General features: G+C 36.7%; 1 protein-coding gene across 6 annotated transcripts in view; it reads right to left on the bottom strand.

Moving 5' to 3' along the window:
* Positions 1–16,381, bottom strand: part of LOC102612717 (THO complex subunit 2) — a 36,456-nt gene that overhangs the window by 2,282 nt on the left and 17,793 nt on the right. For all 6 annotated transcript variants that reach the window (XM_052435155.1, XM_052435156.1, XM_052435154.1 and 3 more), the window contains 22 exons: positions 16,202–16,270; positions 15,970–16,103; positions 15,262–15,337; positions 14,737–14,930; positions 13,887–13,967; positions 13,401–13,611; positions 13,060–13,302; positions 12,901–12,981; positions 12,697–12,816; positions 12,534–12,593; positions 11,950–12,077; positions 7,649–7,745; positions 7,430–7,558; positions 6,938–7,041; positions 5,567–5,747; positions 5,248–5,426; positions 4,377–4,983; positions 4,170–4,274; positions 2,648–2,803; positions 2,470–2,550; positions 1,994–2,395; positions 77–1,240 (listed from right to left, as the gene is read on the bottom strand). In XM_052435155.1, the coding sequence (XP_052291115.1) occupies positions 77–1,240; positions 1,994–2,395; positions 2,470–2,550; positions 2,648–2,803; positions 4,170–4,274; positions 4,377–4,983; positions 5,248–5,426; positions 5,567–5,747; positions 6,938–7,041; positions 7,430–7,558; positions 7,649–7,745; positions 11,950–12,077; positions 12,534–12,593; positions 12,697–12,816; positions 12,901–12,981; positions 13,060–13,302; positions 13,401–13,611; positions 13,887–13,967; positions 14,737–14,930; positions 15,262–15,337; positions 15,970–16,103; positions 16,202–16,270 (4,602 nt within the window). The remainder of the gene's footprint in view (positions 1–76; positions 1,241–1,993; positions 2,396–2,469; positions 2,551–2,647; positions 2,804–4,169; positions 4,275–4,376; positions 4,984–5,247; positions 5,427–5,566; positions 5,748–6,937; positions 7,042–7,429; positions 7,559–7,648; positions 7,746–11,949; positions 12,078–12,533; positions 12,594–12,696; positions 12,817–12,900; positions 12,982–13,059; positions 13,303–13,400; positions 13,612–13,886; positions 13,968–14,736; positions 14,931–15,261; positions 15,338–15,969; positions 16,104–16,201; positions 16,271–16,381) is intronic.

Genomic DNA, 16,381 nt, shown 5'->3' with positions numbered 1-16,381 from the left:
TCCTCCAAGTTTTACCACGAAAATACATATTTGTAGAATGAAAATGAAATCAATAAGCTTCAATGCATATGCATACCTTCAGTGACAAACCCTCTCGGTCTTCTCTCTTTCTATCTCGAAAATCATCTTCCCTTCTACGTTTTGCATCATCCTGCGAAACTAAGGAATTTTCTTCAGATCGTCTCCGTTCCTTTTCATCATGTCTTGGAGAAAGCCTTTGAGAGTGTCGGGTGCTTCCAAACCTCTTATCGGCATCTTCATCTCTTCTACCAGCATTCACAGATTGGGGAACAATGTGAGGAGGTAGGGGAGGTGGTGGAGGCAAGCTTTGCCCATGAAACCGTTCATCAACGTGAGATTTTTCTGAAGATGAATCATTGTAACGTAATTTACTTCGGTCATCCTTGTTTCTATCATCTTTAGCTTTATCAGCAAGCCTATCAAATGCTCTATCAGCACCCCTCTCTTGTCCTCTCTCAACTGAACGCTCTCTCCCATACCTTTCCATTGACCTATCCCTTTGTTTTTCAGGTATGATATCATCCACGCGGGACTTATCAAGACGGTCCAATCTTTCCCTGTGGTCCCTTTCATATCTTTCATTGCCCTTGTCTTTTGACCTATCCGTGGTCCTATACATACTCTGTTCATCTGTTCCAATTTTGTCAAGATCTGCAAATCGAGGATCCGCCGACCTCTCTCTGTCAGGTACTCGAACTTCACCATCAGAATCTCTTAATTCAGTATCCCCTTTGTAACGTTTACTTGGTCTGTCAGGATCTTCAGAGGGACTAGTTCTTTTTTGAAGCCTATCACCAGACTTGGAAGTAGCAACAGAGCTATCATGCCTTGGAGAATGCATGGCTCGGGATGAAGAGGACTTTGGTGCATCAGAAACCTCGTTGCCATCACTTTTACCAGTGGAAAGCCTTACTTCAGAAGACTTGGCAACTCCACCGTCAGTCTTAGATTCATTACCATGCATATCTGATGCTCTTGAAGATGAAGATGAGCCTTTAGCCGAAACCAAATTAGCGGTGACAGCAGCTGCAGAAGAAACAGTGGTTGCTCCACCTTGCTTCCCCTCTGCTGCATGAGAAGAGAAATCTCTGTCGTTGGCAGAAGAGCCTGAAGTTCTGCCAACAGCTTTTGCTGATTTATTATCATCCTTGGCAAGATCCTGTTTTGGTGCCTTTGTAAGTGATGCACTTGGCACTGACCGTTTCACTGAAGCTTTTGACTGTACACAGAGGAGAGGAGACAGAAGGGAGAAAAAAAAAGGTATTCAGAAAGCGTGTTTGAAAAAAAAAAAAAAAAAGTAATCAGATATATAGGGTAGAGAACCACATCATTGAAGGTCTATAATGCTCAAAAGAAGGTACTTCAAACATTGCATAAATTCCTTTTCACTGTAGACTAAATCTTCTTTAACACTTAAGAATATATATGATCTAGTCTATAAAATTCTTGTTCTTATTTTCTTCTTGCACTTGCACTGAACCATTCAAAAGGAACGTAAAATAGTCCATGTATAATGGTCAGGTTAGAAATTCAACCTCTTTAACCATTTGATGAGCAATGCGAATTTTGAGTTGCTAGGTATTCTATACAGAAATATAACACCAAGAAGAATTTTTTTTTTTTTTTTTTGGGTTGGGGGGGTTAAACATTAGGATTTTAGGAGGCAGAAGGATCATTCACTGCATCCATTCAACAAATGAAATCACCCTTTCCTTCTTATTGAGGGAGCAAGTGGCAGAAGGAATGGACTATTAGGTATCTAATTCAACACATGAGCTTTTCCATAGAAGTCATATAATCACGCTGCATGCGTATACTTTTGAGGCCTGAACATGATCATACATCCATTTTCTGGAAGAATGTAAGCTAAAATCTCTTTGATTCAATGTTTTTGAGTCGTTAATGCTACTAAATCATAGAAAACCTATTAAAAACAAGTCAAGCACATGCAGCTGTGAGGTTCAGATAATACCTCAGACTCTGCTGAGTTCTTCATAGCTACTTTGGCCATGTTTTCATCTTCATCCACCTGTTTTTGATTTTCCACCACTCTTGACATTTCTGCTTGCACAGCAGTCGAGGGCACGGATGAATGAATATCAGAACCGTTAGTCAATGAACTGCCTTTCAATTTTACGTTATCACTTTTTACATGTGAGATGCTTTCTGTTCTTTCCAACCTCCCATCACCAGGTTTTGCTCTTGAAATATGGTCTTTTACTGAGTTCCCAGTGCCAGGTTCACTTTGAGAAACATTAATAGCAGAGCCTTGCACCGCTACTACATTACCAGACAAAGACTTCGAAGCAAGTGATGGAGCTGGTTTCAGTTCAAGATATCCCATGCCAAATTCTTCATCAGTAACCCAGAAAGACTGCAAACAATAAGCAAAAGTTAATAGAAGTTTAATTATGAACAATCTTCCAGAAAATTTAAGTTGCAGCATACTTTTCTATTAGCCAAAGCAGCAGCAACACCAGTTGCCAAAACCTTGAGATCCTCCCTCTCATCATTTTTTATTTTAGCTACCTGTAGAACAGAGAGAATAGGAAATGCATAACTTATGACAATTAAATTTAAAAATGAGAGGGAAACAGCTAACAATCACTGATGGTCAGTCTCCTACCCGCTTTTCAAGATTGATCCCACTCTTTCGAGTAACTGGGAAGACACCAGATATTTTTGTCAACAATATAAGAGCATTCCTAATTTCCATATACTCAGCTGATTCCAAGCACTGAATCAATAAACGCGTGATTCTTTGGCTCCATTTCCAGTGAACCTATCAACAAAAATGCAAACTAAGTAACATTGTTAAGACAGTGCGGAAAATGACAAATCATTCCGAGCAAAAATGGTGCAAAGAGGCAGCATCAGCCAATCATTAATTACTAAACTAATTATGTCCCAATAAGATCAGCAACCTTACTCAATGAAACATGTAATGGCCTTGGAAACCAAATGTACCTTGCACACACAGATACACATGCACGCACGCACACAAACACGTGATTACGTGATTGGAATTTACTAAACAAAAATCTTGAATTTTTTTTTCCTCCATATTTATTTCAACAATGGAGATGCTAAGAAAGTGCTTTCTTTGCACCGTCTGTGGTGAATAAGAATTTTTCAAAATTATATCTCAGAATCATTTTCTACACCAAAGTGACAAACAGAGATTGGAATTTGCTTAAAAATCTTGTTTTTTTCCCCCTCCCTCTAAATATATTGATTTCGACAATGGAGATGCTAAAACAAGTTCTCTCTTTGCACCATCTATGGCATATAATTTCTTTTTTCCAAAACTTGTATTTCATAATCATTTTGCACAACAAATAGGGATGAAAGTGGATGACTCTCTGCATAAGTCATGAGAAAAAGCACAAGACAAGCAGGAAGTCTAAAAGTTCTTTAGAGGACACTGAAGAAAAAAACAAATAAATTCCTCAGAAATCTCGTCAGAAAATTAAGGCATCCTTTAAAGTTGCTTCCTGGATCTTAAATGTAAATGGGCCAACATGCCTGAGGGTAAATGCAAGCCAAGTGTGGTAGTTGCATAACATTAAATCATTCAATCAACATTAAGGGATCCAAGACGTAGGCTAATCGTAAATGAAGCTTTGGCAAGGACAAGTCATGGAGATGCCTTTAAGACTTATGTGCTCTGGAAAAAAGTAAAGACTTAAAGAAAAAGACTTCCAAAGACTTCCTATGTATTGGCAAAAGTGGATGTTCCTACCATCATTGCATCACATTTTTATTATAATTATTCGGATTATTCAGGAAAGGCCAGCCCAAAAAATATCTTTCCACAGGGTTTTGAAATTAAAAGCTCGTAACATATGACAACCTCATCACCAATTGAAAAAAATGTAATTCAGTTTAACTTAATTCCTCATCCAAATACACATACCAGTCAGCTTAGTCAGGTATGCCTAGCAAATATTTTTGCACCTACAATTGAAATCACGCATAATGCACCTACACAGATGAATAAGCAGACAAGGACAGAAAGATAAAGCCTTTGAGAAATATCAAAATGAATGTAGATGACATGCTGTTCCTAACAAGTAGTTTTATATATATGGATGCAAGTCAAATAAGCGAGAGGGAAGTTTTAAAATAATTGCAGTCCATAGATTCACCTTAATGAACTGGCCATATGTGACTCGTTGGCTGTTGGGATATCTATAATATACAGCAAACCCAGGCATGTTTCCACATTCACGTTCATATATAGATTCATCACTCTGCAGACAGAGCATTGGTCACATCCAAGAAATGTTATGGAAATGTCAAAACCATTGGAAATGTTTAATCAACAGAGAGGAAAAATTCAAATTGTCATTTACCTTCCAATGGTAAGCAATCTTTAATGTCTCAAACAAAAACTTCCCTAGTCTGCCTGCTTCATATTCAGTGCAGCAGCATATCATAGGTTGTAAGGTTTTACAAATCAGAACATCAATGTGGTTTACTGTGTTGAAAAATGGTGTGCCAAGGGAATGAAGAGTATGAACAAACATGGCACAATAGACAGCATCTGGCATGCTGAAAGTGCAGCGAGGAAAAATGCAACGCTGAAGGAACTCCATATTGATCTTCAGAGTATCAGGGCAGGAACTCAACCATCTGTCCTTTTCACGAGAAAGTCGCCGACGAACTGATGCAACATTTTCTTCATGCTTATGAAGTTCATTAGTCAGACGATCTAAAGACTCTTGAATTCTTTCCTTGTCTTTTTTCCTTTTAGTAATTGCTGAACTCGAATTGTCTGAAAGCTCTTCCAGAGCTTTAAGTGCGGCATGCTGTTTGGCGATTTCAGATTCATATCGGTCTCTGGGAACATATAGATCATAGAGTGTGAGCCCCCAGAAAGTCGTATAGAGATCGGGGGAGAGGCTGTTCCAGGCTTTTGAGGGCAACATAGTTTTAACAGTGTCAAGGAGATCTGACCACCTGCATATATTCATATAGGTTTATTACCAGTGAAAAGTAACAAGAAAGAGACTTCAGGAATAAATAGATAAAAGGGTCTGGCAAAGCATATGATATGTGTGCATAATGATCTATAGTTCTCCACCCTTTCTTCTCCTTTCCAAACAGAGATATAAGAAATCAAAAGATTTAGATTCTAACTAATGAACAGAAGGCAATCAACTAACAGATATCAATTGATATCAAAGATAGTGATCAAATAAGATCAAGGTTAAAGATTATTACATTACAGGCTTCTGAGACCCAAGATCCAGAATCACATTGCCAATATCTTCTGAAGGTTCAGACTCTGAATTTATAGTTGTGTTATTTGCAGCTTCACCGTCATCTAAAGGCCAGAAAACAGCAGAACTCCCCTGACACTTAAAGAGCCTCATTACAGGGCGAAATATCAAAAAGGCTACCTAAGTCAAGAAAATAATAAACATTGAATAAGTTATTATACCATAACAGCAAGATGAATAATAGATAAAGCCCATCAGCTGTCAGTAGTAAAACCATCTTGACAATATAGAGGAGAATCACAGAGTTATTAAAGGCAAACCTCAGGATCCAGGTGGTACTGGTGGACAAGATCATTAAGAGATGGAATCAGTTGAGCATAAGCAGTAGCTGGGGTTACAGCACTACAAAGGAATTCCACGTACTGAAGAAGAGTTCCATGGCATCTATCAAACTCCTCACAAACCATTTTTATGTAAGGTGCATCTGCATTTATAACAACCCTGCAGGAAATAATACAATCAGAGGAGTTTCCAACAACTCTCCAATTTTTAAACAACTTTTGCATAATTATGAACAGGGGGCAGATAAAATAAACTTAGTTATCATACAGAACAAAAACCCAGCCAAGAAAAGCTTAAGACTATCAAGGGTCCAGGCAAAACGGAAAAAGGAAATCACAATACGTGCACGCGCGCGTATATATATATATACACATATAAACAAGCATTTGACTGACTAGCTATTTTATAAACAATTGCAGGAAATTGCATGGCAATAATACAGTCAACAGTTCTACTCCTTTGAATGACTTCAGCAAAATATAGTAAATATAGTGTCTGTAGCCATGAAAAAAAAAGGCTGAGAAAACAAGAATAATCTAGATCGAATAAGCCAGCCAAAAGAGTACTATAATTTAGTATGAACAAGGTTAAATATAATGTTCGACAAGGCCATTTTATATGAAGCTTACTTGCACACTGAACAACTAAAGCCTTTGGCTGGCTGGGTTTGCTTCATATGCAATGAAACCAAAGTTCAATTTCTGTTCACATGTTCAGTTACCTGATCTTCATTAGTTTCCGATTGATGTGGACACATAACTAAATCCGTGTTACTCAATTGTATTAGATAATGGCTGCTTGTCATGTGGTGGAGACCTTCAATTGATATCTTAAGCTTTTAGATTGAAGAATTTAACAATATGCTCACATTTACTCAAATTCACACACAACTTCTTTCACATTCTTTCTTAACAATCTTATGTGTAATAGTATAGTTCAATCCCACAGGCCCTTTCATCTCCAAACCATATTGCCTAAGTCGTTAGACAAGCACATAAGTAAATGCATGAAAATAGTACAAGTTGAGCAGACAGATATATATATATATATATATATATGCATAAATAAATAAATCTATATTTATTTTTCATGCATTTATATGTGTATACATATGTAAGAGTGTGTCCGAGTCAGCTTAGAAGAATGTCTGAACTGATACTTGAAAATGAAAAACAAAATTCAACAACCCAGGAAAACCAATAGATACATAAGGATGGCATTAAGAAACAACACGTTTTCTTGATAAAATTGGTTTCACAAATACTTCACCAGAAGATTGAATCTCCTTGTTAGGAAAGAGTGCCACCAAATTCAAGTGGTTGTACAAAGATTAAAGTTGAATAGCTTACACAGAACGATGCTGAGCTATAAGCAACAAAAGGGGAATTGCCAACTTTGGTTCATCCCTTGGAAGCAATGAGTCTTTTAACCTATTGGTGGATTTGATCAGAGCCTGCACAGAAAGAAGTTAAAGAAAAAATGCCAGTTAAAAAGTCTTCAAAGTTAGTTTGATGAACTCCAATAGGATCTCTCTCTCTCTCTCTCTCAGAGTTTGATGAACAGCAACAATATGTTTATTTCAGATCCCAAATTTGTGCACATGGCAGCTAAATTGAGCAGAGTTGTGCAGAAAGATTTAGCACTCCAGTTTAAACTTATAAATGTTCCTTACTTTTACAATGTAAACTACTTGAGATCCAATTAAGAGACCGGAAAGTTTTAACCCCAACATAATTAAATTGTCATCTAACACTCAGATGATGCCACAGTCAAGCAATATAAATATAATGATGAATTTATTTCCCCAGAAATTGCTGGAAAGATCAAAGAGTTCCATAAACCTTGTTATTCCTGGTTACTCCAAATGATGTAGCCTGATACCGGAGTGTCTCACTTCCTGCCATGGCATCCAACTGGTCCTCCGTCAGGTTCTCAGTGTATTGGACATTCGCCATTTGTTGAATAAGTTCCTGATTTAATCATAAAACCCCAAAATGTAACTGTTAATCGTTGGGCATAAGCATGTACCAAAGTGGAGAACCATTAAAAGTAGATAACACCTGTAGGAGAACTAGCTCAATCCCCTTCCCCCTTTTTAACTGGTTCACCAGATACTGGAAAAGACCCCTTAATTCCATTGATGGGTACTTCTTGCACCTGTGATATGGAAATTGAACTTAGTAAAATTTCAAGAAATCCCATAAAACAAATGCAAATTTCAAATTCATGTTTGAAGAGAGAGAGAGAGAGAGAGAGAGAGAGAAGATCTTCAATAAGTTTGAATAAATGTAAAAATGAAAAAGGAGTATGAAATTTTTGTCTTATCACCATAACAACATATACCCTGCAATCTTTCATGAAAAAACATGGGAAACATGACCGTTCCACATGCAGACTCATTAATAGCATAATCATCAACTACAAGGAGTTGGCTTCAAATTTCTATATGAAGCTATTCTCATTTGCAGCACAGGAAGTCCAAAAACTGTTAAAAGACATGAAGCAGAAAATTCAATGTCACCATTACTTCCACATAAAATCACCATTTTTTAGGTTCAAGCAAGGACTGAGAAGTCATAATTTTCCATCAATGCCCAGACAGTTGTTTGAGCATCTGAAGGTGGCAGTTATAATCCTTGGGAGTGTTTCTTTCTTTGTGGATTTCTTGTTCACATTTTGTAATTATTGTTCTTATTAATACTAGTTTCCTTGTTTCCTATCAAAAAAGAGGAAGATTCCACAATGTGTACCGCATGCAACGTGGTTGCACAACTGTGAACAACAGGGAGCTTCTAGGTTCAGTAATAAACTATTGCCAGATAAAGTGCAGGCAAGCTGAAGAAAAAAGATAGGAAACCTAAAAAGGGAAAATTCATTGGCACTAATATTTTGTAGGGTTGTTATGTCCAGACCTAATGCTGCAACCAAATAATATTCAATGAAGGCAGGCACTATTATTTCTCAGGCTTTAATATCTGTAAAATGATTGCAACGATCCAGAAAAGCATTTTCATGGGACAATAGGATGACTGGGTCATGGTGTGCACCCTATTTACAGCTGGTGATCGATAGGGAGCAGGACTTGGCTTTGATTTTCTTCATGAAACTATTTTCAAATATAGTGCAAAGAAGCTGAGAAGAACTTAGGCATAAAGAAACAATATTTGTTGTCATCTGCTGTTACCACCATTATACAAGAAAGCCAAAGAACTCAGGCACTATAAACACTAGCAGTCCTGCCTACAAAGCTTGAGAAATGAGCCTTTTATAATAGACAACTAACCCAGAGACAGATTATTCTAAATCAGAGTAGGAAACACCAAATATGGCGATGAAATGCAAAACTACTTGGGTGTGAAATGTTAATGACAGCAGATGACTGGCTCCTTTTGATCCGCTTTTCGTCTTGCTTGTTATTTTTTGATCTTCCATTACCTTATTTTAGTAGTTGCAGCCTTCAGTATCCAAGCTTGGATAGATAGCACATGCACCACTTAGTTTGATTAGTTAGGTTTCTCCAAGTGTACAAGAGGTCCAGAGATTCAATCTATTCACACTGTGATGGGAAAGAATTTGGTTCACATTTGGTAAGGGCTGGAGCTAAGGCTGCACAAACATACACAAAAAGCAGGGGGGAGATTTGCACAAACAGAAGGCAGAAGAAGAACTTAATCTGAGTTATACTTAGCTTTAACTTCTTTGCAAGAAGGAAAAACTTAACCGCTAATGCAGTTTTTGTTTTCTTTTTCTGGTTAGAAACAACACAATTTTATTGATGCAAAAAATGAATTCCAGAAAAAAGTGGACCAGCAGTCTACTAGGCTAAACTCATCGTAAAGGCACAGCAACTTTCAATGAAAACTAAAATGGTTTACCCATAGCTTCCAAATTTTCTTGTGTTGGTGGGGGGGGGGGGGGGGGTTCATTCTGAATAGTCTACCAATCGACTATTAAGCATGCTCTCCTGTATCTTTTTCCAAGTTGTATTCACATAATATCCAGGTTAAATGTTAGTGTTCTGTGAATTAGAATTATTACAGTTATGCTAAGGAGATCCACCTCGAAGACATATACATAGATTCAAGACCATAATCTTTTCTTTTTAAAAAAAGAGATTGCCAAAACTGTTCCAAGCATCAAATTCAGCAATAAACATTAATTAATTCTCCACTGCCAGAATTATGTTATTTTCACAGGCTTTCAAAGGATTCTTTACATGTATACCATGACAATAACATTTTAATATTTGTGCAATACCAGAGGAAAACCCACCTGTATGCTGGCAATCAACATAAACATCCAAAATTTAGTACTCAGTAACATCAAGATGCAGCGAGTCTCAGTTAACATGGTCACATCATGGGACTACTACATATCAATGGATACCAAAGACAGTCAAGAACTAGGATTAAAACAAAGATAAATATGAACATACCTATAGAAGTTCAAACAGTATTCATACATCCAACTTTGTGAACAGGGTCCTCTATACTGTAGGCAAAGAGAGTGAGCTCACTAGCCTATGCAGGTAGTCCATTCCTAAATAACAAGTTGTCCACCAACTTTCTCTTTGACAATCCACACATTACATGCAGAAGACTATGGACCCACTACTTACATGACATGACAATTCACCATAGAGGGAAAAACAAGGAAAAATTAAAAATTAAAAAAAAAAAATTCAAGTCTCCAATTAAAAATAACTACCCATCTTTATTGAATAAGTGAACAGCCTCACACCCTTGACAGCTTTGACAGAGGGACCCCAATAGAAACATCATTGACCACAAATATCTGATGTTGCCTCAACAGAAGATAAATATCCCTTAATTTGCAAGAGCATCCTCTGTCTAACCCTCAGATTTAAATTGAAGAACCGTAGAAAATATCTTTTCATCAAAGGCAGTAGCTCACCAACGACGCATGGAATTGAACCATGAAGACCCACATGATTTCCCGACCGTCAAAGAACCCAAAACCAGCTAATGCAGCTAGAATCAGAAAAAGCAGAGGTATTTACTCTGACAGCAGAATTCATCTTTCATCAAGACAGTTTCCTTCACAGAAATCACCAATGGTACACTTTGGGTTAAAAATCTGATTTGAACAAAAATATACCACTCCTGGAACATTCTGACAGCAAATCAGAGGACAAAAGCATACAACTCTCGGGACCACCACAGGACAGGATGTTGACTACAATTCCTAATACCCACACCAACTGCATGCTACTTCCAGCCTCTCACCTATATTTATGATTCTTCACAAGGCAAAACTGGAAGGACACAGCAGTTCCTAATCATTTAGATAGTGAGTTAAGAATATGAATCGCATCAAACAGCTTCCAGTCAACAGTAGAAATTACACATATATCTCTCCATCAGTCAGTCCGAGCAATTAGTACCAAGATACGTACATAATCTCCATTTCTACATCCATACACTGCAAAAATCATACCTCTCCACTATATCCCTCAACAACAACAGGCAGATTACCGTCCAATTATGTTCTTGTGCACACATGCTTTCTCTCTGCCTTTCTTTCCATTAGTTTCCCATCTCTATTAATGACACCAAATCTTTCATGCTTTATCAGAAAGCATAAGGGACGGTTTGACAGCTAATAACTAATTCAATTCAGGCATAATCTTCCATTTTCCATGTGCTTAGGATTCTCACTTGAATGATCTAGGGATCACTTTTTCTCCCCTTCAGTCTCTTATAGACCAAAATTGAAAATGGAAGACAGAAAGAACTGAAGGGAAGTCTGAATAATGAGATCCTGACCAAGTGTCCCCCTCCAAGAAAAATCACTATCCCAGTCCTATGACCTTTCATCTCTGTCAGACAATTACATATAACTAACTGTGAACACCGCCCAATTGGCAAGCCAAAGAATTCAAACTGATCAGAGCTTGCACATCTGCAATGTCCAAAACAAACCCAGCTCCAGACATCTTGCTTTTGCCAAGTTTTATCTTCAACCCGGAAACTGTAGTAAAGCATCCCAGGATATTCTGGACTCTATGCAAAATGAATTGATGTACAAAGTGACTCTGTTACTAACCGCATTAATAAGCAGAAATCAATTGAAAGGAAAACAACAAGGACGATGGCATATATGCACACAAAGCTTAGAAAAGGTGACACTTCATGCATACCAAATGCCGGATTACACTCAAAGCCTCTTTACCAACAGTGGCATCAATTTAAGACCAAATTCTTCATTATCACAAGATGCTGACTATAACCGCTAACAAACAATTTAATAAAACGAAAGACAAGAAACAGTTCCAAATGCTTAATTATTCAAGTCAAATATGAAAGATAATTCAAAGCTTTGCAAAGAAAACTGTACATACAGGTGACCCCAAAACGAAGCCAAAGATTGAAGCCAATCAGACAAATTAAGGCCATCATCTTTTAGCTTGTCACGCCCACCTTGTGCCAAACGCTCAATTACAACATATTCCAAAACATCATACTCAAGCTGCAGAGGAAAGCAAGAAATTAAGAGGATTCAACTGTAGGTGCTAGAAGATTAACATGCAGAATCACAAATAAAGTACTCCAGGTCATTTTCTAGAGTGGAATCTGCACTTGGGACTGTTGGATTGAAATCCAATGGCCCTTTTTGTTCTTTTTTTTCCTTTTATCATTACAAACTTGATTTAGATTCAAAAATTGCCAGTATCTAAGTATTCCATACAGAATATAAAATCACAATCAACATTTTCAAAGGAATTCAGCATAAAATGTGTGTGGATGAAAAAAGAAGAAAACAAAAGAGTAAAAATAAATTTCAAAAAAGGAAAAGGTAGGAAAGCTTGAAGCTTCTGAAAAGCTACAACTGGTTCTCTTTAGAAGTTACAAATTAGAGACCTTGTTTAAAATTAACAAGAAGATTCCACTAAAGAAATAACCTCAGGTGGCTAAAAGTTCAGACCTGTGTCAAATACTTGAATGCATCCACCACCGGAGTAATCATGTCCCTATACGCTTCAATCTGCATTCCAAAATTCCAAAATGCAAAATATTATGTACTCTTAGATATAAGTTTCAAGGTTTTCCAGAGAAGATGAATAATGTCCTATGCTGTAAACAGAAACCTGGTGTACAATTGTTCGAAGTACAGTCATGGGATTTGCATGGGCTAGTTTTGCAACCATACGACCCAGTTGCTTCAAATTTTCTTTTGCAAGCCGTTTCAGAATCCTTCTTGTGTCCAACTGAAAACAACAAAGAATGTAAGATTGTCTCATGGCATCAAGATTGCAGAAAACAAAGAACTCTACAAGACACTAATCTCATACCTTGGATGTTTGCCTTGCAGCCAAAACCATAGGGTTCCTTTCATCATCTTTTTCCCATTCACCATATAAGCGATATCGCACCTAAGGAGATGAGATTCATCTAGCAAGATTGTCTAATTCTCAAATGAAAATATCAAATAGCACTGATGCAAGGCCAACCTCATATGGAAGGAGGTTCATTACTTCCCAGATCTCCTGACCAACTGCTGGATTTGCGGGTATCAATTGTAAAGAAGGAAGTAGACAAGCTCCCAATGCTTCCTCTACCCTCAACCTGGCCTCCTTTAGGTGCTGACGAGGAACTCGATTTCGATCCATAAGAGGTTCAGGATTTGGAGCTCCATCACCACAATTGACAAGCTCAAGAGCAGAAAAGTAGTAACCTCTTAATACTCTACATACCTGCTCATGAAAAACAAACAACCCACCACCATAAGCATAAAGGTCACATCTTTTATGTGTGAGTGCATGTTTCACAAATCAGAAGCAAAAGAATGCACCTTCTGCAGCAATACAGTATCACGGTAAAGATAAGGTCCCAAGGTAGCTAACATCTCAAAAAGCTCTTTGGGAAGATCTATAAAAGACCTGTGGACTGTCAAATCTGCTGTATCCATTGCATCGATACCAGCTCCTGAGAAAGATCCAAAGCTCTGAAGATGTGTTTGACGAACAATATCATATGCTGACGAGATTGAATTTTCAATGAGCCTGGATATTTAAAACAAAATATCATTGAAAAAAGGAAACGAAAACAAGTATTGTCAAAACAAAAAACGAAACTCTCCATACCAAAGTATATTTGGAGAACAGAGAAATATAATATGCAGAAGAATGCTTAAACCTTTTAGGCTGCTCCACAATTAATGCTAAAATGCACAACTACTTCTCTGTATCCTTGTGAACATGACTATATCAGCATGCATGAATACATCAACTAACATACTGGCAATCTTAACTACATTAAAATAAAGAGAAAGACTTACCTAAGCAAGCCATCACAAATTTGAATGTGTGCCACTGGATTAAGGGGTGCAAGACGTTCAAACAGTATATGGGCATGGTACCTGACAAAAAAGTTGTGAAAAGAATAATACACAATACATAAAATCATGAATGTGAATAATATAAACGTAATTGCAAGACAACATGATAAGAAATCATACAAATTGAATTCCAGTTCAACATGCTAACTTTTCATAATAGTTGGACCACATCCATGATAATTTTTTTTTTTAAAAAAAAAAAGAAGACACATAAGAATATAAGATACCTGTTTTATACTCAAATAACCACTTCATAAATACAATATAAATGTAATTTCAAGACAGCATGAGAAAAAATCATACAAATCAAATTCCGTTCAACATGTTAATTCCTCAAAATAGTTGTACCATGTCCATGATTTAAAAAAAAAAAAAAAAAACACAAACATCAGATATCTATTGTATGCTCAAATGATAACCACAGCCATCAAGTTAATAAACCTAATTTACCACCATACATTCACAGATTCACAACTAAATATATCTGAAGTACATGAGGGTGTAACAGAACACTAAATTTCAGAGGAGAGGTAGGCAGGAGGGCATTCTGTAGGAACCCCATGAAAAAGGAAATGGTCTCGCTCAAGAACAGGCAGTCTCACAGCAACATACTTAAAATCTTAATATAATAATAGGATGCTCAATGCAACTCTTGAAGAACCAATGGAATCAAAAATAAAATTTAAATCAATGGTGAAATTTTCACACAATGAACATACAAGGAAAACAACAAGGCATTAAACTTATCAACAGCCCCAGAAACAGAAATTAATGGTAAAATAAAACCTACCAGTCATCTACTGAAAGAAAACCAGTAAGCAAGCCCAAAGTTTGACTATTTTCAAGTTCTGGAGACCTTTCAGCCACTGCTTCATTTTCCAAGTCTAAGGCTGCAAATAAATCAATGGTGACATCTCCTTGTTTTTCATCCTCCATCAAATCCTTCCCAGTAGCAGCAAGATTTATTTTGCCAATTTTGTTAGCCTGCAGAAAGTCTATATATTAATAAAAACAGAATCCACTAAAAGCACAATCTGGATCAAGTGAGATACATCAAATAAATCAATAAAAGAAACTAGTCAAGTTTCTGCCATAATGCTATCCATGTTCATCAAAGTGCCCAGAACAATAAAAACAAAGCGGAAAACACATAACATAGGGGGAAAAAAATGGAACATCAAACATTGTATGCACACAAGCAGCCCTACAAATTCACTTGTGCAAATGGTTCCAACACCAACATAGAATAGTTTTCAGCTGACAAGAGATAACATAACTAACTAAACTGCCATCAGCATACAATTGTAATATATACCTCATCAAGCCGCTTGGCTGAGAAGGCATTGTAATGTTCAAATGCCTCATCATCTTTAGGGAGTAAATGCGTATATCTGCAAGCAAGTAAAACTATTTATCAAAATCTAACAGAGGAATCAATTATCAAACCTCATAAACATACTGAAAAAGCATGGATAGGGAGACAAACAAAAATCAAGACCAAGCTTCCACCAAACATCTCAGATCGGCCAAAAGAAATATTTAAGCTATCAACATTTAAACAAAATAATTCCAATTAAAGCCCATAACATCATATTAGTATGCACACTGATACGTTCTGGAGCTCCTTGCTCCTATTTCTTGCTTTTCTTTATAGAGTAAGTTAACATTTAGAGCAACAAAACCAGTTATCATCCTCGGCCGTTGCAAAACCAATGTAACCTCAGACTTACTAAAATAGAAAATTTGTCTTCTAAAATCAGAAGCATTTTTCTTGTCCTATCAATTCACAGTAAGCATAGTAAAGAAAAGGAATAAAATTGATTCCATTTGTCTTTTTCATAGTTTTAAAAGAAATTTGGATCACTTTGCTCAAATACCACCAAAGTGCAGCCTACAGAAAGATTAGAGTAAGAAAACCATGACAAATTGTAATTAGATGGCATATACATCTACTTGAATTATTACAGCTATAAGATCAGTAGATCACTAAATTTAAAACTACAAATCTGCACAAACTACTTACATGCTATCAAGATCAATGAACTCTTCTTTCACCAGCAAAGCTGTAAGCTTATACAAACTAAAGGGTACAGGGCTGTTTACTTCCATACGCTGATAATATTGAAACTTAAATCCCAGAATATGCGAAGCATGAGACTGCAAAATATTATAACATCATTAGCAAACCAAGGGCTTCTGTAAATTCAGAAAGAACCTAAAAGTACTAATAAAATAAAACTAGTAGATAAATAAACCTTCGGAAAGATGGGAATCAGTTCTAGAAAGACTTTGTTGTTGGGCTGAAGTTCATAACACTCCAAAACCTGACAGTTCAAAGGAAAATCCATTATATTATTTTCCAAGTACAACAAATAGAAAGATTAATATAGTTCAACTGTTTAGGCAAAGAAAAAAAAAAAACCAAAAACTAAGAC

This window comes from Citrus sinensis, chromosome 2 (genome assembly GCF_022201045.2).
Source record: "Citrus sinensis cultivar Valencia sweet orange chromosome 2, DVS_A1.0, whole genome shotgun sequence".
Classification (NCBI taxonomy): Eukaryota; Viridiplantae; Streptophyta; class Magnoliopsida; order Sapindales; family Rutaceae; genus Citrus; species Citrus sinensis.
Note: the sequence above shows the minus strand (reverse complement) of the source record. Positions and strands in the feature narration are given on the sequence as shown.